Genomic DNA, 26,149 nt, shown 5'->3' with positions numbered 1-26,149 from the left:
AGTATTCACACTTGGGTTATTAAACAGAGATACGCACAAGGCTCACTTTCAGATGACTCACAGGCCATCTGACTGAGAGGGGCATCAGCTCCCTTCTATACCAGCCTGAGGATGCAGATCTTTCAGTGTCATCTTTAGATTCTGGGGGTGACTCCTTCATAGTATCTTCAGGTGATCCAGGGACTTGCATAAGAACATAATCAGAGTCCTGCTGGATCAGACCAAAGATTCAACTAGCCTAGCATTCTGTTCTCACAGTGGCCAACAAAATGTCTATGGAAAGTGTGCAAGCAGGAAGAAGAAGAAGAAGAAGAAGAAGAAGAAGAAGAAGAAGAAGAAGAAGAAGAAGAAGAGGAGGAGGAGGAGTTTGGATTTGATATCCCGCCTTTCACTCCCCTTCAGGAGTCTCAAAGCGGCTAACATTCTCCTTTCCCTTCCTCCCCCACAACAAACACTCTGTGAGGTGAGTGGGGCTAAGAGACTTCACAGAAGTGTGACTGGCCCAAGGTCACCCAGCAGCTGCATGTGGAGGAGCGGAGACACGAACCCGGTTCCCCAGATTATGTGACTGCCGCTCTTAACCACTACACCACACTCTTCACATTTCTTATTCCCTGTAACTGGTATTCCTACTGCTTCCCATAGTAGAGGAAGAGCACAGCCATCAAGACTAGCTGCCATTCACAACCTAATCCTTCTTTGGTGAAACTTCATGTACGCTCCCCTCTCTCAGGTTGTCCAGGGTTATTAAACCCGTTTCCTCTGTGAGCCCTTCAGCTGGCTCATGAGCTGCCTGGTGCTGGCTTGTGGGTAAGCCTCTCATTGGTATCCCGGAATGGCTTCTGAAGGAAACAGGAGAGGAGAGGCCATATCAGTGGCTGGTGTTGGCTGCATCTATCATAAAGAGGCAGACAGCCTCCAAATGGCTCATGATATGGTCAACCCTGACAAGTCCCTACAATCAGAGAAGTGAAACTCAGCTTAGCATGGAGAGTAAATGATGGGGAAAGCACAATATGCTACTTTTCTGTATATTAAAGGTAGCCACTAAAGGCACGAGTCTAGTAACCCTAGACTCCAGCAGAAGATAGTGGCTGTAGATTTTTGGCTGGCGTTTTGAGCACTCAACACACTAACTTACAGTAAATCAATACAAGTGCTACTTATTTCCTCCCTCAGAATAGAACGAAGTATTCTTTTAGAAGTTAACTATCAGTGAAACTGGTGAGCTTTGGAACTATGATCTTAAACATTGGTAGCACGCTCTTCAGACAGTCACGAGAAAAAGGCAACACATCATTGTTCTTGGCTGTGCATTTATTAAAAAAATATTTTATTTATATAGCCAGTCATGTGGATCCAAAATGTTATTTGCTTCTGGAAAAATTATTCTGCAAGTAAATTAGCTACTTTAATTTTTCTCCTCTTCCATTTTGACAGTTCTCACCTAGCATAGAGAAACTTGCTCCAAGCTCCTTCCAATAAAGGTTTGCTTCACAGTATGTTATGATCTGGTGAAATACTAAATGCATTTTTCTCCCCTCTCTCTTTGCCTGAAAGAACTGGTATTTGTCCAAATTTTGAAACATTTTAAAGTATATAATTTTGTTCACACCCAAGTGTTACACTCAGCTGCCTCATATGATAAATCATTCATAGGACTTGCTCACCCAACTCACTTAATGAATTACAAGCAAAAATGTACAACTCTTGCTTAGAAAAATGATTTCCCTTCTGAGTAATTTTTGAATGGTTTACTCTGCAAGATTTATTGTACATAAAAAGTGCTTCATTTACATTTTAAGAGCCATGTGTTTTGAGTGTATAGATAAATAGGCAGGCCTTTGTGGTGCTAGTTTACTCAGAAGCAACTTTCACTGAGTTCACCTGGACTAAAATTGTTGCATTCTAGTCATAACTTGGTTGTGTGAATTCATAATTTTTGGTTTCTACAAACTGAATAAAGACACCATTACTGTGGTCCTCATAACCACTCAACAAATGTAAACTTCACTTAAGCAGAAACACTTTAGAGACTGTGGTGGAATCTACACACATATAAAAAACACTGTGAAAATGCTGCTTTTTTTAAAAAAAATGAATTTGCCATAGCTCACCTTCGCCATCTAGTGTCACATTTGTACATTGCACTTTACAACACATTTAAAACGCTGTATAGCTGAGTCCTGTGTTTTACTGCAGCTTTTAAGATGAAGAGGAACAGTGACAGACAGTAGCAATGCACTGAGGGCATGCAGGTGTTCTTGGTGGCTTTCCACTACTGAGGAAGAGCTCTCTGACCTTAGAAACAAACTAAGTCATTGTTAATTTTTGTATTACATTTTCTGGAAGGAGAGCACATCTGGTATACTGCCTCCAACAGTGGGTAGAACATAGCCATTGTGATTAGTAGCCACTGATAGTCTTATCCTCCATGAATTTGTTTAGTTCCCTTTTAAAGCCATCCACGTTGGCAATCAGTGCATCTTGCAGTAGCAATTTCAACTGCTTAACTATGTGCTATGTGAACAAATTGTTCCTTTTGTATGTTCCAAAATCTCCTGGACTTAACTGTCCAGGGGTCCTTTACCTTTTTTTTTTTTAACATAGGATGGTACTAAGTTCTAGACTTATGAGAGAGAAAGACTGAGAGAATCTACACCATGCATTGACTGGAACTGTGAATTAATCAGTTACTTCCTCAAGTTGTTACAGTGGTACCTCAGGTTACAGACGCTTCAGGTTACAAACTTCGCTAACCCAGAAATAGTACCTCGGGTTAAGAACGTTGCTTCGGGATGAGAACAGAAATCGTGCTCTGGTGGCGCGGCGGCAGCGGGAGGCCCCCATTAACTAAAGTGTTACCTCAGGTTAGGAACAGTTTCAGGTTAAGAACGGACCTCCAGAACGAATTAAGGTAAGTTCTTAACCCAAGGTACCACTGTACTTACAAAGTTATTACTTCAGATCTTGGGGGGCGGGGGTAAAAGGAGAGAGCAAGTGTCTTGGAGGACTTGCTCTCCTCTCAAACCTGTTACTTGTTATACTGAAGCTGCCATGTTACTCTCTCAAAACCTCCATCACTCTTGGCTTGCCACCATAGTCCTGCAGGTTCCCTCCAGGAACATAAAAACACAAGAAGAGTCCTGCTGATAAAAGTCCAAAGGCCTATCTAATCCATGTTCCTGTTTCCCACAGTGGCTAATCAAATCCCTATGTCCCTCCCCACAGTTAGTTTGATAACCTAGGTCTGCATCTTTACCAACAGGCTTTACAAACAAAATATCTTGCTCTGCAGCACCCAGGATTTCTTGTCCAACATTCTTCCGTTTTCATTTTACATTTAACCCTTGCTGTTATATCATATGCAAAACAACTTGTCAATGCTGCTCACACAGGCACACTTATGCCTGAGAAGACTTTAGTCTATTCCTACTGATGCTCGTCACACTTTAATGGTAGTGACAGGCAAGTCAGCTTTTCCCAATCTGTGTGTTTATGGCATTGCAATTCGTAGTGTTATATAGAAACAAATCAGTGTGTGTTGTTGAAAAGGAAGTGTGAAAAGTCTATAAGCACAGGCTAAGTCATGTTGAGGAGCAGCTTAAATGATCGTTTTCTATCAAGTTGATGAAAGATGTGAAAACTTTCAAATCTGAAACAAATAAGCTTCTCTGGTTTAATTCCTTCCCTCACCCCAAATCTCTTAAAGCATATTGGTACTGTATTTGAGTTAAGAAAAACTATTTGGCTAAACAATCATGCTGCTAGCTAACAATTGTTTTGGCGCAATTATGACTCCAAAGGGCACAACCCTATAAAATCAAGACAACATATCAACACAAATAGAAGATTCTAGCCCTATCACAAATATCTGTTGCAGTTTAACAAGCACACATTACATCAAACTATCTGTTATATTTGTTGGTGGCAGGGATATGCATGTCTGTTGCATTACAATATATGTAAAAAAATGGATATTTCTGCACCAGTGGGAGGCAAAATGGAAGAAAGATGATAAACCAGTTGCAGAAGAATGGAAAATATCAGATGGAAATTTGAACGAATGTCAGAATGGATTTAGGCACTGCTATATGTAGCACTGGGACGCGGGTGGCGCTGTGGTCTAAACCACAGAGCCTAGGGCTTGCCAATCAGACGGTCGGCGGTTTGAATCCCCACGACAGGGTTAGCTCCCATTGCTCAGCCCCTGCTCCTGCCAACCTAGCAGTTCGAAAGCAAGTCAAAGTGCAAGTAGATAAATAGGTACCTTCCTCTGGCGGGAAGGTAAACAGCGTTTCCGTGCACTGCTCTGGTTTCGCCAGAAGTGGCTTAGTAATGCTGGCCACATGACCTGGAAGCTGTACGCCGGCTCCTTCAGCCAATAAAGCGAGATGAGCACTGCAACCCCAGAGTCATTTGCGACTGGACCTAATGGTCAGGGGTCCCTTTACCTTTATATATAGCACTTGGAAGGAACTTATTCAACCTGCCGTCTCTAATTTGGAACTGAACACACAACTGACCTAATGGCTACGTCAACCTATTTTTTTCCCTATTTGACTGCTTCCCACACACACACACACACACCATCTCCCTCACCCCTTGCTTTGTGTAACATCTTGCCAGATGAAGAGTTTTAGAAAACTCAATAGTTTGCCACACTTTTGTGACATTTTGGTTGATCCTAAAAAGGTATTACCCAACTGTAGATTGTTGAGGGGTTTTTTTATTTATTTATGAAACAACATGTATGCCTCTGCTTTTTACACACCAGCGTTGTGACTAGTACAATGCTCAACTGCCTTTAGATCACAAGCTCCCACCCACCTGCAAGTCAGGTATAGATTTACAACTGCATGGCTTGGAAAAGAGCATATAAGCAGCTTTAGGCGTTCTACCTAGCATTAACACACAATTCAGTCAAGCTTTGAGGGGAAATTTTCAATTTTGCAAATTATGCCTTGCATTGAGTTTTATGGTGTTGAATTTTTTAAAAGAGTTTAATCCTTTTTTAAGTTTATCAAGCCACCCAATCTTAAACAACTCCTCACCCACAATAATACAAAAACCAGACTTAAAATGGACACTGGTACCAGAGCCTGCAATAAACCCAGATGCCAGCTTTGTTGCCACATACACCTGGACAACACCATTAGTGGCCCCATCAAACATACCATCTCAGGACTATTTAATTGCTCATCTTCTAACATTCTGTATGCCATCAAATGCCAACAGTGCCCTTCAGCCCTCTATATTGGACAAACAGGCCAAACCCTACGCCAAAGGATAAATGGATATAAATCTGACATCAGGAATCACAAGACAGAGAAACCAGTAGAAGAACACTTCAATCTCCCAGGACATTGTATACAAGATCTCAAAGTAGCTGTCAAAAGAATTTCAGAAATAGACTGGAAAGAGAAGTTGCTGAATTGCAACTTATTACCAAACTTAAAACCATGGAGAGACCTGGTCTGAATAGAGACATTGGATTCTTATCTCATTATACATGATAAAGCTATTTTTAGCTTTTTCCTATAAGACCAATTGCAGTCATTAACAGTCGTCAACAGGTTTACCACACCTATCAGCCAATCACCCATTCCCACCACCCTTCTGAGTAATACCCCTCCCCACCCTCTCACTATATATAAGGGTATTGTGACTTCTGTTTCAGTGTATCTGAAGAAGTGTGCATGCACACGAAAGCTCATACCAATAACAAACTTAGTTGGTCTCTAAGGTGCTAATGGAAGGAATTTTTGTTTTGTTTTGTTACAAATATACAAGATAGACAGAGAGGGCAAGGAGCACAAGGGGGGACCTAGTGGCCTTTCCATACCAAGCAGCCTTTATATCAACAAGCATCAGCACACAATACATGAGCAGCACACCATGCGCACAGTGCACAAACCAGCCACAATGATTTTACAGTTTTTAACATTGGAAGAATACGTTTGAAAGCCAGAAGGAAAACTCACTTGCACTTACTGCTTCTGGACTAACTTTGCATGTCTGAGGATACTCTTGGCAAGACTTGAGTTAACAGTATTTCTTGGTATAATCCAGGACTCTTAATGTGCCTCTTTCTTTGCACTGCTAGTGATGCTTCCTGATCATGAAACCCAGTTCCAAACAAATCTCTCATACAGCAGTAAGTCATGAAATACTCATAAAATTCAGCCTTCAAGTCATCAATAATTTTCTTGTATAAAAAAGAGATTCTTTAGCTTTCCTCTCATTCTGTAAATGCTAAATTCATTCCTAACATATTTTAAAATAATAATATGCAAATAGGCATGACAGTTAGAGAGGGTTTTAAAGTAAGGTTACTTATGAATGTTTAAAATGTCAGTCTTCCTGCCGGAAAAAGAGCGTGTTCGTGAAGTTCAATTCAATTAAGTTGTCTGTTCCCAGCTTACCAGCCCAAAAGGGATTAAGTTGCCTAAGAAAGTTAATGCTGCCCAACATTTTATGTGGATTTTACACAGGTTTTTCTTTCATGCCAATAAAAGAGCATAATTGAAACAAATGCTGGCTTATGTTCTGCCATGTTACCTATGAAACAAGATATGTGTACTGTGGTGACATACATGAAGGTGAGCACAAGACACTGGAGGGGTTTTGTTGTTCTTGTTACTGTTTATTTATACCCCACCTTTTTCCCAGACTGCGACTCAAGGTGGCTGACAGATAAAGTAGTAAAAGTTAAAAACACAGAAAGTGTTATATGTTGCTTACAAGAAAAAGAAAAAAAAACTTGAGGCAAAGATGGCGCAAATAAGTAAGATCCTGTTATCGTGTCTGGTCAAACAGGTCCAGCAGGTTTTTCATGTACAGTGGTACCTTGGGATGCGAACGGGGTCTGTTCCGGAGCCTCATTCGCATCCAGAAGCAAACGTAACTAGTGATGGCACGTCTGCACATATGCGTGCCGCTTTTCACCACTTCTGCACATGCGTGTGACGTCATTTTGAGTGTATGCACATGTGTGAGTGGCGAAACCCGGAAGTAACACACTCCGTTACTTCCGGGTTGCCGCGGAGCACAAGTCGAACGCGCTCAACTTGAAGCATATTCAACCCGAGGTATGACTGTAGTGCAAAAACTTGCCAATTTTTATTGAACCAGGGATGATAGTGAAATGAATTGTATGCCCCATGTGAAACACAGCCTCCATCACACTGCTCTTAAAAGGTACTATCTGAAGCATCAGTTAAGAAGGTGCTGCACTCAACTGAGTATGGCATTCTGGGCTTGCCATTGTATAGGGGTGGGGAACAGGAGCTCTGCCCCAAAGGCCACTTTAACAAGGGGGCAGGGCAGACATTAAGCCAACCAATTTGTGCTTTCCTGTATCCTCCCTAGATCCCTTCTCCAGGGGAACTCTTGACTTGGCACCCTCCAGATGTTTTGGACTCAGCCCCAGCCACCGCAGGCAGGTCAAAGCCCAAAACATCTGGAGGGCACCAAGTTGGAGAAGGCTGCCTTCTGTATCAGTTTCATATGTTCTCATAAGATCATTTCACCCGGTTTCCGCATTAAACTGTCAAAATTTTTAAATAATAATAATAATAATAATAATAATAACAACAACAACATGGAAATGTATATTTAATTCTCATTTTATTTTAATGTACACACTGTAAGCATACTTTAGCCTAAAATACGCATTGTAAAATATGTTTTAGTATATGTTTAGAGTCAAGAACTATATCATAAAACTAAATGGAACATGACATCCAAAATTATATTCTGATCTGAGTATTATTCCAGGACATGTGGATCAGCCAAACTAGCTTAGAAATGAAGACCAGATAAAATCTGTCTCCATCTCTGCTTTAAAGGTCCCTTTCTTATGAGGAAATATTTACATGTAGAGTTTAGGAATAATCAGCTTCACTGTCAATACAAAAAAGAAAAAGAAATCAAATGCCAATTTCAAAGTAAGCCAAGCCAATACTCAACTTGCAAAACTGCTGAGCAGATGGTTTTAGGCATGAAAACAGGCCAATAACAAAGGATTGCAGTAAATCTATAGATGTATTAGATGTTGTGGAAACCTCTAATTACCAAAACATACACAAAAGTTGAAACAGTCAATGAAAGCTATGAGAGAAACAGAAAATCAATGTAGACTGCATCTTTCAGTTTTACTTTTATGTACAGAACTGAATTTTGGCCTCTGAGTTGGAATTCAACCTTGCGCTGCTACAATCTCTCTGTCTGTGCAAGCATTGCAGCTCATTGGATAGAATGATCCCCTCTCATTTCTCCTTACACCCTGTTCTAGGGATTCTCTTACAACAGCCAATTTCAGGGGGAAGGAGAGGTTGAGCAGGCAGAGGCGCTTGTGCAAAGCTTCCACTGATGTGACTGGGCGGTTGAATCCCACCTGCTGCGTTTGTGAGCTTTAGTAATTCTAGTTCTGTTAATTCAGAGGGGAAATAGCTACACTAAATAGTGACATATTATTCATTGTGCTAGAAAAACAAACATAGAAACCAAACGTCTACATATTATATGTCCTGTTTTATAACTTGTAGATATTACATTGAATTTTTATTATGTGAGCCACCTTGGATGAGCTGTACTGTACGTAGAAAGATGTCCTAAAATACTTTCAAATGAAGACATTTTGATTTCCAGTCCCTTTTCCTTTGCTGGAGTAATAAGCAGGGCAGCTGCATTCCTCTCCGAAAAAGAGCAAAAGATTGGAAGCAGGTTGAAAATGACAAGGAGAAAGTATAAGAATATTTGGCCAAAAAGAAGTCTCTTAGCAGTTCTTGAGAGGCTTTTGTGCTTCGGACCACTAACTTTTGCTTACAAAACTGCTGGCATCCATGTCTGGTTGCAATGAACACGTACATAGTTTTCTCTTTTCTCCTCAAGCAGAAATAAGTCTTTAAAAAATCCAAATAGCTGGTCTGGCTGAAGAGGTGCAGTGTTCTTGAATTCTGCTTAAGAATGGGTATGGTTTTTTTCACTGGTGATCTTCACCTGTGTGCCATAAATCAGGCTGAGCCCTATTAAAATGCCTTAAATAAATTTTTGATGTTTATTGTTTCTGAAAACACTGTGGTGCTTAATTTTGAAAAATGATGCCAAGGCTTGAGCCTACTAACTCCCCTGCTTCCCAAACCCAGTTCTGCAGGGGAAAGTTGTAAAATTTAGAGTTGATTTAATGGTGATGGAAATACACTCTGTGCACATACTCAGAGGATCTATTTCTTCATTATTGTGACACATATTCCATTGTAGTGAGATTTATTTTTGGAATAGGTGTGGAAGGGAAGAACTTTTATCATTTAAACATCTAATTAAAATTACTGGTTTGTAACTTATGTACAACCTACCCTCAAACTTTAATTGTTTTCCAGGATTCTGTGGCATATTGCATGATCACAAATTTCTTTGTGTTTTCATGGAAGAACAACCCACCGAGGTGTCCTTATTAAAATATTTATAGCCCCCTTCACCCTTGCCTGCCCAGATGCTATTGTATGCTATATGATCACAAATCCCTTTATATTTTCTTGGAAACACCCCCTCCACAAGAGCTGTTGTCATTAAAAAATTGTTTTATACCCCCTACCAAGAAATGGTTAGAAGAGCTTACAATAAAACAACAACAGTCCAAATCACAACGTAGAAGCAATAAAAGAAAATAAAACTCATCACAAAGACTGGAAACAAAATATGAGAAACTGAACAATCATCAACCAGAGCCGAACAAGCTAACTGAATCGGACAAGTGCACAAGAAAGAGTTTAGAAAGAGTTTTGCATGCTACTGAACACTAAAAACAAAGGCACCAGGAGGATCTCCCTAGGAAGGGTGTTATAAATAGACAAATGATAGACAAAACATTATAAAATTCAGAGTTTCTTCACAATATTTACTAGCCAATCACATCAAAGTTCTCAATATGCTTTTGAAAAATATAAAAATGGTTGCCTACCCTTGCCAGAGTCAGTGTCCCTTGCTTGCAAGTTTTGCAGCGGACCCGAAGCTTTCCAGGTTTCACAGCTTGGCAGAAACTTTTGCAGAAAACATAAAACCTGTTGTAGTTAGCAGCACCTGTTTGTAAGAAAGAAAAGCCAAAGCCTTAATTTGTCATAATAGCAAGACAGAGAGAATTATAGGGGCCCAAATTTACTGGAATTAAAGAAGACAACTATTTAAGAAACTTATAAAACAGAATGATGAAATACATTCTTGTTCTGTATACCTGTCAGCTGTTGTTGTTTATTAAATATCTATACTGCCCTTCATCCAAAGATCACAGAGTGGTTTACAACATAAAAAAATGCACAAAAAGATCTAGCATAATAACAAACAATAAAAATACCCCCTTCCACACACAGTTTAAAAGGCCAACCCGATTGCCACAACAAGCCGATTGTCGCATTACGGAGTCCCAAGCGCCATGCTGCCCACTGGTACAATAACTAAAGAGCTGCTAGAAAGCACCAAAGAGGTGCCAGAACTCAGTTTCAGTGAATTCCGGATGAAAAAAGCCACCCACACTGCCAGGCCTTGCTACCAATCTGAAAGCAACATTTTGGGCCAACTGAGGTTTCTGGGTGGTCTTCAAGAGTAGCCCTACATAGTGGTCCAACCTGGAGGTAAAGAGGACATGAATGACAGTGGCCAGTTCCATATTCCTTTTGTCTGGTTTTTTTAAAGATATTTATTAAAGTTTTCAAGAAATTATATAGAGTAAAAACAAAAAAAAGAAAAAAGAAAAAAAAAATAACTATAAGACAAACATACATACAAAACGAATACAATAACAATTTCAATCCCTTATAGTCATATAATTTACTTTCCCGACCTCCTCAGACCTCCCCTCTCTGTATTCCAATCTGTAATCAAGCCAATTCAGCAAATCCTTCCCCTAATTTGTGTTTAATTTTTGATCTTTCTTGTCTTAATTACATAGTCATTACAGCTAGAAACCCCTTAATTTCTAAATCAACATCGTTCTAACATTCAATAATCTTGCAATGTTTCTTAAGATAGTCCTTAAATTTCTTCCAATCTTCTTCCGCCGTCTCTTTTCCCTGGTCTCGGATTCTGCCGGTCATTTCTGCCAGTCCCATATAGCCTATAACCCTCATCTGCCATTCTTCCATGGTGGGTAAATCTTGTGTCTTCCAATACTTTGCGATAAGTATTCTTGCTGCTGTTGTAGCATACATAAAAATTGTTCTATCCTTCTTTAACACCAATTGGCCTACCATACCCAGGAGAAAGGCCTCTGGTTTCTTCAAAAAGGTATATTTAAGTACCTTTTTCATTTCATTATAAATCATTTCCCAGAAAGCCTTAATCTTTGGGCATGTCCAGCAAAGGTGAAAGAATGTACCTTCATTCTCTTTACATTTCCAACACTTATTATCAGGCAAGTGGTAAATTTTTGCAAGCTTGACTGGGGTCATGTACCACCTATAAATCATTTTCATAATATTTTCTTTTAGGGCATTACATGCCGTAAATTTAATACCGGTGGTCCACAACCGTTCCCAGTCCTCAAACATAATGTTATGACCAATATCTTGCGCCCACTTGATCATAGCTGATTTAACTGTTTCAGTTCCATCTTCCTTTTGGATGGCCACAGTGGTGAACTAACTTACACAATTACCCTCTATGTTGTTTTTGGTAATGCATGGATTGTTGGCTGAGATGCAAAGTGGCCTAATGGGGATGCCCAAAGGAGCTGGACAAAGCCATACAAGGCTCTGGCTCTGGGCAGTACTATAATGGACACTGGTGAAGCTGGCTGCTTATTACACCATGGTAAGAGTTTGGAAATGAATTTTTAAAAATTAAAATCAATAATTTTGCATGCAGCTAAGTTTGATCTCACAAGTCATGCTGGCGGGGGTGGTGGGAGGCAGCGGCACTATCTTAGTCTGCCTGCCCCACTGGCTTAGCCTTTCGCTGATTAAGATTGTATTCTTGCCTGATGGACAACCAAAATCCTGAGGCAGGCCCTGTTAATTCAGCACACCAAAATATGCTAGAATCACATTTGTGTGCACTGAAAGCTGTCAGGCTATCAAATGTTAATTTACTGCTTCCTTAATGAAAAGGCAATCTTTCAACATTAGACACAGAATGAAACAGAAAAGTTGACAAGTTACAGGTTTTTCAATTTATTGGACTAATTTAAAACGTGATAGCATTAAATATATGACTGGTAAGCTCTTGTTGTGAGCCGGCTCAGAGTTACTGTAATTAATTTACCTGTAGTTTAAGGTGTAAACTACATTTACTGGTGCCATTAAGTTGAGCGAACAGTGGAATAAAAAGAGGGCATGAGGAGGGGCAACTGTGTTCATTTTATTTGGGAACCACAATTTTTTTAAAAACAAACAAAAACTATTAATTGCAGTCTTTTAGAATTAAAAAAGTATTTGTCATGCAATAAGGGTAGTATTATGGATGTTCACGACATCCTTGCATGCAAAATACTCTCCATTTTTGTTCCCTCAGGTTAGGCTGCAATCCTAAACAAATTTACTAGGAACACAGCAGGACTTACTTTTGAGTAAACAATAGGATTGCACCATGAATTTGCTAAGTCAATAGTGTACATATTACATCTACGCTCTTATTTCTTTTTTCTGAGTAGTTTCTATCCCATCAGAACACCACTGTTTTATTCGCACTGTCAATAAGCTGCAGAATTCTGACAAAAAAATAATGTGCAAGATAAGAGTGGTGTATATGTGAATTATGGCATATTTCCAATTTACTGTACGTCGTAAAATCCTACACAAAAACAGTGGGCTACCACTGGGCTAAGCTCAAGCCCCAGCGCCATCAGTCTCTTTCATGAATACTATTAAAAAGAAATCACAAGCATTAAACTTAACACAGCAGAAATATGTCTGGAATAGAGGTAGATGAAGCCTGCAAACAAGCAGGACCTGTGCAGAGATCCGGAATAACGTGTCAATTGTCTTTCTCACAGCATAGCTGCTAGATGGTGAGAGCACTACAGGAGGCACACTCAGGTCTTTGAGAAGGGAGTAAATGGACATTTCCAGCGACCCATCTGCTGCTTTATGCAGATGGACTGGTAGCAATCTCACACTTCTGTAGCCACGTTATTGGGCTTCTGTAGAGAGCAATATTTCCAGCAATGAGTACAAGAGCAATCAGAATAAATTAAAATAACATGAATGTACTATGCCGTAGAAGCTGCACAAATCCTAATCTAACATTAGCAGCCCCTGTTCCCTGAGAATCGTTAGGACTAATTTTTCACAAACAGCCTTGATTGAGATTATCTCTCTTTGTTTTCAGGGGCAAAAGGAGGTGAAAATAAATCTGCCTCAAACACAACACCAACTCTGAAGTGGTATTAATGCAGAAAATTGCAATTATGGCATAGCACCAGCAATCACTAGAACTGCTGCAGTATCAACCTTACAACCTTGTCTTTCCTCATTCAATCAGGCACTATAGGATTTTCATGGAGTTTTCCATTAATATTTTATAGTACTGGCACTCTGCTAAAATGTGCAAATACAGCAATGGCCAATTAAAAACTAAAAATATTATTTTTACATGCCAACTCTGTTGCTAAATGTGTGTGCATGCACAGACATGTGCTATACACAAGGGAGTGTTTCATTTCACATGAGGGAGAGAGGGAGTCTGGGTTTTATGGGAAAACAATAAATTGTTGCTGTATCATTGATCATCCTCTCAGAGTGAAGACTGTGACACTGAACCCTGTGTGTGTGGTATATAATCATATATAAGACTGGCGTTAAATAACCACTGTATTTGTTACTAAACACACCAGATTTTTTATAACTCAATGCCTTATAGTACATATAAAAGACAATCACCAATCCTGGTCACTAGACACTAAAAACAAATAGCACAAGTATAGAGAAAATATTCATAATGGACAGATGTAAAGGAGTGACAGTTCTAGACATAGGGATACTGGAGTACAATGGAAGCTCCTAAAGCCTTTTGTGGCTAAAGGAGTATCTGACAAAATAGGGCAATCTCCATCACTAGACAATTATATGACAAGAACCCTCATGGAACTCTCTCACAGAAGACCATGCCTGCTGCGCACTTCTACCCAAACAGTATTTAGAACAACAGTGGTTTACATGCAACAGTAATATTCATTTTTGTCTGAAATTTCATTGCTCTTTTGCAGCACTCCATACTTACAGCTTTCCTGGTTTTGTGCAGGAATTATCTCCCTAATTATCTGCTCAGAGCAGACCGGGAAGCCCTACCCTGACATGGGAAAATGCAAGAAATATTCACAGTGTCTGGTGAGGCTCTGGCCACTCTCTGGGACAAATTACAGGTGACTGCAGCTCCACAGTTTAAAGCTTAGACTGCCCCTTCTCAGTTGCATGGCATTAATGAGAGTGAGTGTTTTAAACAAAAGGAGCAGAGAAGGAGATGTTTAACCCTTCACCTACCAGCCCATTTCCCCCTGAAACTTCTGCCCACCCACAGTTGATTACCAATAATCTATTCTAGACCCAAGTTTACTTCTCAAAATGTATGTCCAGAGCTCATGTCAAAGCAATGCTTCCCATGGACACTTCGTAAAGAAAGGAGAATATGCTACCAGACCATTCTCATACTTTCTACAGTGTAACATTCAGTTTGTTCCTCAGTGCATTACAGTGGTGCCTTGGGTTACAGACACTTCAGGTTACAGATGCTTCAGGTTACAGACTCTGCTAACCCAGAAATAGTACCTTGGGTTAAGAACTTTGCTTCAGGATGAGAACAGAAATTGTGAGGTGGTGGCACAGCGGCAGTGGGAGACCCCATTAGATAAAGTGGTACCTCAGGTTAAGAACAGTTTCAGGTTAAGAACGGACCTCCAGAACAAATAAAGTTCTTAACCTGAGGTACCACTGTATTCATCAGTACCTCATGATGATTAAAACAATTATTTATTAGGAAAAGCCCTTAATAAATTGCAAGTTTTCACTAACTTTAAAATGAGCTCTAGTTTGAACTAGATCATATATTATTCTATGTAATAGGGATGTTATTTCCAAGCTGTCAAACTTTGGGAGTGGAGGAGTTGATTTAAAAATGAGTATTAAAATGGCAAAGGAAACTAATTTGATTCAATTGTTTAAACTAAAGAGTTCAAAACCAATCCTCCCTGAGGCCAGTAATTTAATTTGGTACATTAACATCCCTAGGTAAATCAGCCTGTCCATAGCAGATGATGGGTGAAAGCGTCATTATATTAACAAACTTAACTTTGCATTGACTGGATTAATTAAATACAATGTACTGAAATGGAAGTAAAGTCTTTTCTACGTATTTAAATAAAGAAGAAATTATTTGCCTTTAGAGCCAGAAGCAGCACTTATTTGTTTCATATGATGTCATATACTTGCAAAAGGAAAAGATAGATACTTGGTTTTTTTATTGAAATGGAGAGTCCATCCTTCAATTCCTAAGGCAGTTTACAACACAAAATAAAACACATGCAATAAAAAGCATTTCAAAACATAAAAGCAGCAGGAGCCACAATCTAAGAAGAGCAGCATAAGAACCTCTCGGAGATAAAAGGAGTCTGTATTAAAGAATTGGGGAACTAAAAAGGTCTGGACACGAAATGTCATCAGCATAGGCCCGAGTCAAGCCTCCCTGGAGAAAGCATTCCACAGTCAATTGATAGCAAAGATTGATATCTGATTTGGATATACAAAATAGAACTGGATCAGAAGGAAATGAGGGCAAGACAGAAATCTCTTAACATATACAAAATCTGTGTATGTTGTAGATGCACCAATATCACTGTATTTTGTTGATAATGTACAGCGTGGAATGGTAGAGAATTCCAGCTTCTGTTAAACAAGACTATCTTGACACACAGGCAAGTTTGTGAAAGATCACAGACCCAAAGATGACCTCGTGCAGGTAGGGTCTCCCATTGAAGCATTAGGTTTAGACTCTGTTACCTCTATGTATGTATCACCCTATACCCTATACCTCCGGGTATAGGGTGGTAAATAAATTCAATAAATAATAAAAATATGTTCACACACTCATCTTTCTAGGATCATTTTGTGGTGAAGGGATCAAGCGTGTTCACTCCTTGAATTGCTGGGAATTAGCAAGCATGAAGAAGCATTTGGTTGGCCACTGTGACAACAGGACGTTGGACTAGATGGTCCTCTGGCCTGATCCAGCAGGGATTTTTTTACGTTCTCTCCACTACATTATATAAGGCATTGTGATAACAGGGATCCCTGGGGATGCCCAATTTGCACAATTCATCCAAATTAAATGGAGCAGGAGACTCCACAACTCAATACTTTAAATGTGTGGCCAGAAGGAGCATAACGCCAACCCCATCCCTGTAGAAAAATTGTTGTCAACCCAGTGCAGGGGTCTAATTTCAGCCCTTTCCAAGGGACTAAATGGTGAGTCTCTTGCATTGCATTCTTCCTTGCCTTCCTACCATCTTTCAGACTCCACATATTCTATGCAAATATATCTAATATAATCTGAATGCACAGATCTTGGCATCAGATAGGAATACTTTTTCTTTTTTCTGTTTAGCACCCACTGAGTCTGTTTTTGGTTTGGTTTGGGGGTTGTTGGTTTTTGCACCCACAGTGTCTCCATAGTTCTGTTTTGTTTTTTAAATGTAACATTAAATATGTAAGAATGTATACTATTTTTGAATGGGTATATAATTAACTTAAGAAATTGGTGCAAACCTTATGCTGAGACGGCTGTTAAATCAAAGTATCACATGATTCCAAGTTATTAACAGCACCATGACATTAAAATAATTCCAACATTCCTTTCGAGGTACAGAAATTAACAATATTCTATTAATGATCACTGTTAAAAGTGGGTATTCTTTAAATAATAAACAAGCCTCAGCCAGCTTTTATTTGATTCAAATGGTCAAAGCACACATGAGAGCCATGAGAGAAAACACATCTCCAACTATTTAGTGTTTAAAACTTCTGAGAAAGAATTGTACAAATACCTCAGTTACTGGCTAGAAAATGTTGATTCTCTGTTTGGGGCTGTATTTATTCAGTCTGAAACTAACAGCTGGTTTCTGATGCACATGGCTAATTTCATTTTTGAATCCAGATTGTTCATCCCATTTACTTCCAACTGCTGTTGGCTACCTCCCCCCACCCCCAGCCATCCCCCATCCTTCGGCTGACTAAATTTGAATTTTACAGAGTTGCATAAATGCAAATCATTTCCTTCACAGCAATCCCTTTGTAGGTCTTTCAAAAACAGAAAGAAAATTCCTTATTTTGTAAACATAATGATTTGGGTTAGGGTAAACACTGTTCTGCTGGGTTGGCTTCATTATTTGTATTATTTACCTGTTTGATCAAAACTTAAACACACAGACCACAGCCCAAAGAAGTAGAGAAATGAATGTCAGGAAACAGCGCACGTGAGAAGTGGAAGAGGATGAGACCATCTTTTACACGTAACCTTGTCAGTTCTGAGTAAAAATCCACATTTGGATAAGTTGCTTAGTAGCATATATCCCAAATGTAAATCTGTGGTCCCACTGTATGTAAGCATGTGTGTGTGTTCTCTTCAGTCTCCCTCAGTACCAATGTCTCTTTAGATCAGTAACAAAACTCATAGCCACAGAGGCTCATTACTGAACTTCCAAGACCCTGCTAGTTACAACAGTAAACAGAATAAAATGTTTCCCCCCCCCCCAAATGGTTTTTTAAAAACACATTCATTTTCTTCATCACATTTATACCCAATTTCCTCTTGAAGGAGCTGAGGTTGTCTGGGTGATCATGAGCTTGTCAGTGTCTCTCAGCCTAAATTACCTCACAGGTTCTCCTGAGGATAAAATAGGCAAGAATATAACCATGTCTGTTGCCCTGAGCTAAAGACCAACTCCAACTTTCAGAGGGCAGTCAGCAATGTGCTCGTTGGTAAGTTACTTTGTGATAGTAGAAGGCAGCTATAAGACGCCATTTTAAATTTCCCATAGTGACCCTGATATACCATCATTCACTATACAGCCTATATATCAGCACCAATGGGCTCCAATAAGGCCCTTGGCCTGTCTGTTTCTTGAGGATACCAGGTGCTGGTATCAGGCCTGCCTGAGCTCTTTGGTGGTGGAGCAAAATAAAAGTAACTAGATCAAATCAGAGAGATGTGCATATGAAAGTGTTTCAATGTACACAGCTCACACAGATGTATTACTACTACTACTACTACTACTACTACTTATTACATACTACTGCTACTACTACTATTTCTACTACTATTAACACACCCTTCACTCTAACGCCTCAGGACAAGTCACAACTAAATACCTAAAGTGATCCTGGTCAGCTTATTTCAGGTTCTGTTGCATTACTAAAATAAACTTTGAGCAGCTCAAACTTGTCAAATGCAACTTTGTTTAACTACTGCATCTTAGCATCACCAGGCCATGCTTTTATCTGTAAAAATCAACCCAACAAGTGTGTGCATAAACAAAAGAAAGTGTACTTATGGTAAGAGTAAGGGCATACGATCTAGCGTGGAATAAACATAGCAGCACAAGACAAGTATCTGCTGGTATCTTATTAATCATATTGCTTGCCTCATCCAGAAAGGAAATGTTGACATGAAGCCAAAGTCATATATCTGTCTATATAACGCACCTAGCAGATGTCAGCATGTCAAATTCAGGCAGAAGAAAATGTTATTTCATTAATTTTAGCAATTTACTTTGAGCATATTAGTGCACCTCTGGCATGAATATAGAACTATTTGCCTTCATTCATCACACTTAGAATGTATTCACAGGCCAGCATACCACCTTCTGTCTTTTCAGATGCCTCCACAAAAAGCTTACCTTCTGGAATTAGGGTAATCAACTACCACCTATAAAATTCAAACATTATTCCTAGTTACTATTTATTTATTTTGGGGGTCTCACCAGCCAGAGGTTTCTTCCAATTAAGGAGAAAATCCATGTATTTCAACTATATGTAATAGCTTCCCCCCCTTATTTTGGTGTGACCTTATTCTTAGCAATTCTATACCCTTGGCCATAGTGCCTGGCGTGCTCTGGTCCATGGGGTCACGAAGAGTCGGACACGACTAAACGAGTAAACAACAACAAACCATTGGCCATACAGTGCAATTTTTTTTTTTTACAGAAAGTAGCTTTAATGCTTTATACAGTGGTGCCCCGCAAGACGAATGCCTCACAAGACGGAAAACTCGCTAGACGAAAGAGTTTTCCGTTTTGGAGGTGCTTCACAAAACGAATTTCCTATGGGCTTGCTTCGCAAGATGAAAATGTCTTGTGAGTTCCTGTGGGGGTTTTTTCCTCCCCCCCTTTTCTAAGCTGCTCAGCCGCTTATCCGCTAAGCCGCTAAGCCGCTAAAAGCCACTAAAAGCGGCTAATAGCGCTAAGCCGCTAAGCCGTCAATGGGCTTGCTTCGCAAGACGAAAAAACCGCTAGGCAAAGAGACTCGCAGAACGGATTCTTTTCATCTTGCGAGGCACCACTGTACACTTAAAGTACCTAGGTCTATACAATTATGTGTAACAACATAATTCACTTTGCTGCAAATAAACTTGATCCCAAGTATAATGGCATTCATTTATCACGAGATGAACAAATTCAAGGTACCAAGTTCATTGATCTCAAAATATCAGCAGGTGCACCAAATGATACACAAGATATTTTGGCAGAGCTGGCAGCATATCGTGCTAAGGAAGATTTTTTAAGCAAGTCATACGTATTGAAGTCTGTTGAAAAAGTGGGTGCAGTGGAAGGGAACATGCTTTGGTTCAAAGCTTAGCAGAGTGGCTGTGGACATTTTAAATATGCCACCAACAACAGCTGCAACAGAACTCAGCTTCAGTACTTATGGAGTTATTCATTCAGCAAAAAGGAATAGGCTTACTGTAGACAGAGCAGAAAAGCCTACATATGTAGCTCATGACTCCTAGAAGAGAAGAAAACACAGCTTCTAACAAGCTCATTGAATTTTATACAACCATCAACTTCGTTCTATGATCTCCCAGATGATCAGTGTGGAACTGAAAACTCTGTTACCAGTGGAGGCGAAGCTGGTGACTTATCCTCTCAAGATGTTTGAGGAGTCTATATAAATTTATAATTTTGAGACTTGTTACTTAAAGCCTTTTTTAAAAAATAAATTTCTTTCTTGTGACAATTTATCAGTTATAATTTAAATATGTTGTGTGTTGCCTTACTTGTCTAAGCAGACAGTAATTTGCATTTCTGGTGTTATGTAACTTGTCATTACAGATTATTTGTGTTTTATTTTCTGGAAATAATAGCATTTATCTTAAACTTTATATTGATTATATTGATTCTATTAGTGCTGCACTGAAAATACTGTACCATGTAGATATGCTTATTAAAGAATGTACTCATGTAGTGGACCTGAGGGTTTTTTAACATTTCTTTTACTTTAAAAGCTACTTTTCATACATATACAACATAATTAGAATTCAAAATTGATGGTAAATATACGGTTAGTGGCAGGCTTAGTGATTAATGTGAGTGATTCACATTGAATTTTCAATTTCAAGTTTGGTGCAAAAAAATCACTGCATTGCCCCATTGAATAAAAGTATCTATACAGTTTTCGATTGCCATTTGAACAAGTTTAAAGGTAAAGGTAAAGGGACGCCTGACCATCATGACCATTAAAATTATATCATTTTCAATGCATTAAAATTTATACTCCTATTTTAAATGAAAATTCTCTAATATTCCTATTAATCGAGAATATTCTCAAGAATAGTCTCCAAAAGATTATTCTCAAGAGTTTAACATCACAACCCATGATATTCTTGCAAGGAAGCTGGTAAAATGTGGGTTGAACGAGGTAACTGTTAGGTGGATTTGTAGCTGGTTGACTGACCAAACTCAAAGAATACTCATTAATGTTTCCTTGTCATCCTGGAAAAATGTGACAAGTGGGGTGCCGCAGGGTTCTGTCCAGGGCCCGTTGTTGTTCAACATCTTTATAAATGACTGGGATGGAGGAGTTGAGGGGATGCTCATCAAATTTGCAGATGACACCAAATTGGGAGGGGTAGCTAGTGCCACAGAAGACAGAATCAGAATTCAAAATGACCTTAACTGACTGGAAAACTGGGCACAAGCTAACAAAGTGAATTTCAATAGGAACAAATGTAAGGTTCTGAACTTAGGCAGGAAGAACCAGATGCACATATATAGGATGATGGACATCTGGTTTATTAGCAGTACTTGTGAAAAGGATCTAGGGGTCATGGTGGACCACAAGCTTAACATGAGTCAACAGTGTGATGCAGCAGCAAAAAAAAGAGCTAACACTACTCTAGGCTGTATCAACAGAAGAATAGTGTCCAGATCAAGGGAAGTAATAGTACCACTCTATTCTGCTTTAGTTGGACCACATTTGGAATACTGTGTCCAATTCTGGGCACCACAATTTAAGATGGATGTTGACAAGCTGGAACGTTTGCAGAGGGCCACCCAGATGATCAAGGGTCTGAAAACTAAGCCTTATGAGGAGTGCTTGGAGGAGCTGGGTATGTTAACCCTGGAATAGAGGATTGAGGTGAGATATGATAGCCATTTTCACATATCTTAAGGGCTGTCACATGGAGAGTGAACATGCTTGTTTTCTCCTGCTCTGGAGGGTAGGACTCAAACTAATGGCTTCAAGTTGCAAGAAAGGAGATTCCGACTAAACATTCGGAAAAACTTTCTGACAGTAAGAGCTGTTATGCAGTGGAACAGACTCCCATGAGAGGTGATGGACTCTCTTTCCTTGGAGGTTTTTAAACAGAGGTTGGATGGCCATCTGTCATGGAAGCTTTAGCTGAGATTCCTGCATTGCAGGGGGTTGAACTAGATGACCCTTGTGGTCCCTTCTAACATATTTCCTTGCTCAATTATTTTGACTACGATAAAGAGGTTGTCCTTGATATTCTGTTTAAATAAAGGTAAAGGTAAAGGTACCCCTGCCCGTATGGGCCAGTCTTGACAGACTCTGGGGTTGTGCGCCCATCTCACTCAAGAGGCCAGGGGCCAGCGCTGTCCGGAGACGCTTCCGGGTCACGTGGCCAGCGTGACAAAGCTGCATCTGGCGAGCCAGAGCCGCATACGGAAACGCCGTTTACCTTCCCGCTGGTAAGCGGTCCCTATTTATCTACTTGCACCCGGAGGTGCTTTCGAACTGCTAGGTTGGCAGGCGCTGGGACCGAGCAGCGGGAGCGCACCCCGCCGCAGGGATTCGAACCGCCGACCTTTCGATCGGCAAGTCCTAGGTGCTGAGGCTTTAACCCACAGCGCCACCTGTTTAAATACACTTTGCTAAACATGGTCATAAACACATAAATGTGTACCTGGTGGGGAAAGACAAGAAAAAAATGAGCCTGTATTATCTAGGAATGCACGCACACACACACACACCTTGAAACAGCTACCTAAAGCATTTGAAGCAGCTGCACGTTCATTCCTCTTGTGAAGAGTGCTGTTCTTACATTTTTCGCTGTAATCAAACAATATAATATAATGATTTTTAAAAATGGAACTTCTGTTTTTATAAATATTCAGTATCTCAGTAACTCTAGATGCTTAGTTTAAAGCAAAGATTATATTCCTCACTTGGAATAAATCAAGCACATGTTTCTTTAGGGTATGATAGGACAAGTAACTTGTTTTTCCCATACCTGGATAAATCAGTCCCAGGACTGACCAAGGTTGTGCTGGTAAGACCCAATTAACTTCCAAGACCAGTGCCTGAAAAATGGTCTCTTAGCTGCCTTTTTAGAATAATTTAACTTTAATACAGACTACATTTAAATTTGTTTCTTCACTGCCTTTAATTAAATATGTCAAAAAGGATCAAGGGCAGTATAGCCCTTCATATCATCCTTACACCAAACATTGCAGATTACATTGCAATGTACCACAGAGTATACACAATTATGTTTGGTGCAGGCATGCATACAGCATGAATCATAGACTCACAGAATTGGAAGGGACCACAAGGGTCATCTAGTTCAACCCCTTGCAGTAGCCTGGGACTTTTTTTGTAATAGTACATATTTTAGGATAATCCCAAGTTTGTTGATATATTTCTCTTGTGCATGCACTGTAGTTTTGGTGACAAACAGGTAAAAACAGAAAGATGTCAAATTGATATTAGTGTACAGTGGTACCTCAGGTTAAGTACTTAATTCATTCCGGAGGTCCGTTCTTAACCTGAAACTGTTCTTAACCTGAAGCACCACTTTAGCTAATGGGGCCTCCTGCAGCTGCTGCGCTGCTGCTGCACGATTTCTGTTCTCATCCTGAAGCAAAGTTCTTAACCTGAAGCACTATTTCTGGGTTAGCGGAGTCTGTAACCTGAAGCGTATGTAACCTGAAGCATATGTAACCTGAGGTACCATTGTATAGGCTACATGCACACATAGTTAAATAATGATTCCCCCCCCCCCCTTTAATTTCCCTTTAATTTTGGCCACCGGTAAGGATGCAGGAGAATTCTGATGGAAACTGGAGGAGAAATTGCCAATGTCCAGGTATTCATCCCATGTCTAGAAATGAATTATGCTGTGTCAGGATGTACTGTCATTTCAGAGGCATTATTTGGGTGAGAGTGGGTAAATACAGGAGCCCGCAATTGGGCAGGGGCAACTTCATGTAGCTTCATACAAACAAACAAAAAAGTGTGGGTGGGCCACAGAGCTGCCAATAACAGTTAAGGAAACAGAGAAGCCTCCACAAAAAAAAAAAAAATTAAAAATTATCCTAAGTACTAGACCAACAATGCTGTTCCACTTTCACAGTGTAAGAGAGGTCCTGAAAGTAAAGTGGTGTATTTCCACATGCGATTCAACTGCCTGAAATACGGCGGGTGACTATAAGACCTAGAGTCTTCTTGGTGATAGGCCCCACCCACCCCATCCCTTATGGAACTCGCTGTCCAAGGAAGTGAGATTTTCCACCTTCTAAATGGCCCTTAGAGCAGCTAAATGAAATCGTTTTTCTGATATCCTTTGCTCAACGTAGAAGTATTTTGAGAAGGTTTATTAGATTGCTTGTAAATACTTGCCAGATGAATTGATTATATAGTGTTAATGGCTTCTTGATTTTTTAGAAGTTATTTTGCATTGTTATAACATGACAATTTAACTTGATTTAACACTGTCTACGAAGCACTTTTTATTAAGAAGTGGTACACAAATGGAATACAACAGCTTTCCCTTCAGCAACAGGTTTATGCCTCTTGAATGGCAGGGGTGGAAATAAGTGGTTTGAGGAGTGACTTACATCAGCATAGGACCATATAGTTGGCTTAAATCTAACCTTGTATGTATTAACACATCATTAATGAATATTGTACAAGAAAAATTATGCAGATGTCCTAAAAGGGGAAGGAACTTTAAAGGGAATCAAATTGTGGCAAACCACCCAGCAAATTATTGGAAGGGGGAGAACGATCAAAACCAATCTAAGTGAGTTTTAAATATTCCTTACCCTGAATAACTCATATGGGGAAGAAAATAAATGCCATAAGTCTAATGCAGCTATGGCAGAAATCCGGAGCATTAAATTTTATATTAAACATATAAATTATTCAGAAAAATCTGTAACACTTCCTCGTAAGGGTCAGTGATAAATACTTGATAGAACATAAAAGCCACAGACATGCTTATAAATTAGTTAGTATGTTATGAATGGTATTATAAACTCTTAATAAGCCGTAACTGACAGCATTAACTATTCATGGCAACTGTCATAAAGAAGGACATCTGCATATCAATATATTTGAGTTGCACACTAGACATAGCTAGATATAGATGTATTTATAGGGCAACACCAAGAGACAAACTGAGCATTTGGCTTCTTTGTCCTTTGATGTTATTAGTAGATAGCAAGATGTCCATCAACTGTTAGGAATGTGTATGGAAATATGGCATAGGAATAGATGAGTCTTTTCTTGTTCATTTAATTTCATTTGAATCACTTTTTCAAAACAATTGCGCTCACACATGCATGTCAGAGAAGCGCATGAGAAAAATCATATTATTCAGCTGCAACACACTCATGTACATGACCCTAAAGGGCAACACTAGAGAGGAAAATCTTCTCCGAAATATTTTATGGAGTATATGCATGACACATGACTTCTCACTCACACATGAAGTGGGAGGAAAGTTGGCAGGGAACAGAAAACAGCAAAGGGACTGTGTTGTTTGTACAAACAACAGCAGATGGAGAAGCCATTAGACAGGGACCTGGGGAGATTTCACTAGAAGTAGTCAAGAAAAGTGGTACTTGGGGCCTCCAGATCACAGAGGAGGAAATTGGTTGGCACACACATTGTGGCTGGAGGCGGGGAGGGGGTGCATTTGGAGTACTGATTGGACTGTTTGCAAGGCAGTATACATGTCCTGAAGATTTCCAAATGCTGCCCCCCCACCTCCGGCCACAATGTGTGTGTCCCAGCCACACACCACTAAGAAAAATACAAACAAAAATCAACTGTAAGTTTTTTTGCTTACATATAGGATTTGACTATGTCTCACTCCAGATAACATTCATCATGGTAGCTAAGGCTACAATTCTATGCACACTTTCATAATTTTGAGTAATAATAATAATAATTTATTATTTATACCCCACCCATCTGGCTGAGTTTCCCCAGCCACTCTGGGCGGCTCCCAATCAAATGTTAAAAACAGCACAGCATTAAATATAGGATGATTACACTATATGACAACGGAGACTGCATCCTACCCTTTCAGCGGGGTGATTGGAGGAGGAGCTGTGATTGCATAATAAAATAGCAACCATTCCCAGCCTGGTGGACACCAAGAGGTGCTCAAGAAAACAACAACAGGGGTTCCATGCCTCCTCAATTACTTCTCTTTCCTGCACATCAGATGCTTTCCCATTCCCCTCCCTAGATTGCCAATGATAATATATGAATGCACTTGTATATGTGAACTGTGCCTTTCCTTGAAGAATTAACAGGAATTCAGTGGCAGGGGGTGGGGGTAAGCTCCTTGTCTGAGGAGAGGGACACTTGCCCCCCCTTGCCCTCTCTGACATGCTCCCACTCCCACCAGTACCAGT

General features: G+C 39.7%; 1 protein-coding gene across 3 annotated transcripts in view; it reads right to left on the bottom strand.

Annotated features, from left to right (window-relative positions):
* Positions 1-26,149, bottom strand: part of PRKN (parkin RBR E3 ubiquitin protein ligase) — a 604,066-nt gene that overhangs the window by 386,770 nt on the left and 191,147 nt on the right. For all 3 annotated transcript variants that reach the window (XM_081906896.1, XM_081906894.1, XM_081906895.1), the window contains exon 4: positions 9,965-10,083. In XM_081906896.1, coding sequence (XP_081763022.1) covers positions 9,965-10,083 — 119 coding nt within the window. The remainder of the gene's footprint in view (positions 1-9,964; positions 10,084-26,149) is intronic.

This window comes from Podarcis melisellensis (genome assembly GCF_964234715.1).
Source record: "Podarcis melisellensis genome assembly, chromosome: 3".
NCBI lineage: Eukaryota > Metazoa > Chordata > Lepidosauria > Squamata > Lacertidae > Podarcis > Podarcis melisellensis.
This window is presented reverse-complemented; position numbering and strand designations above follow the sequence as displayed.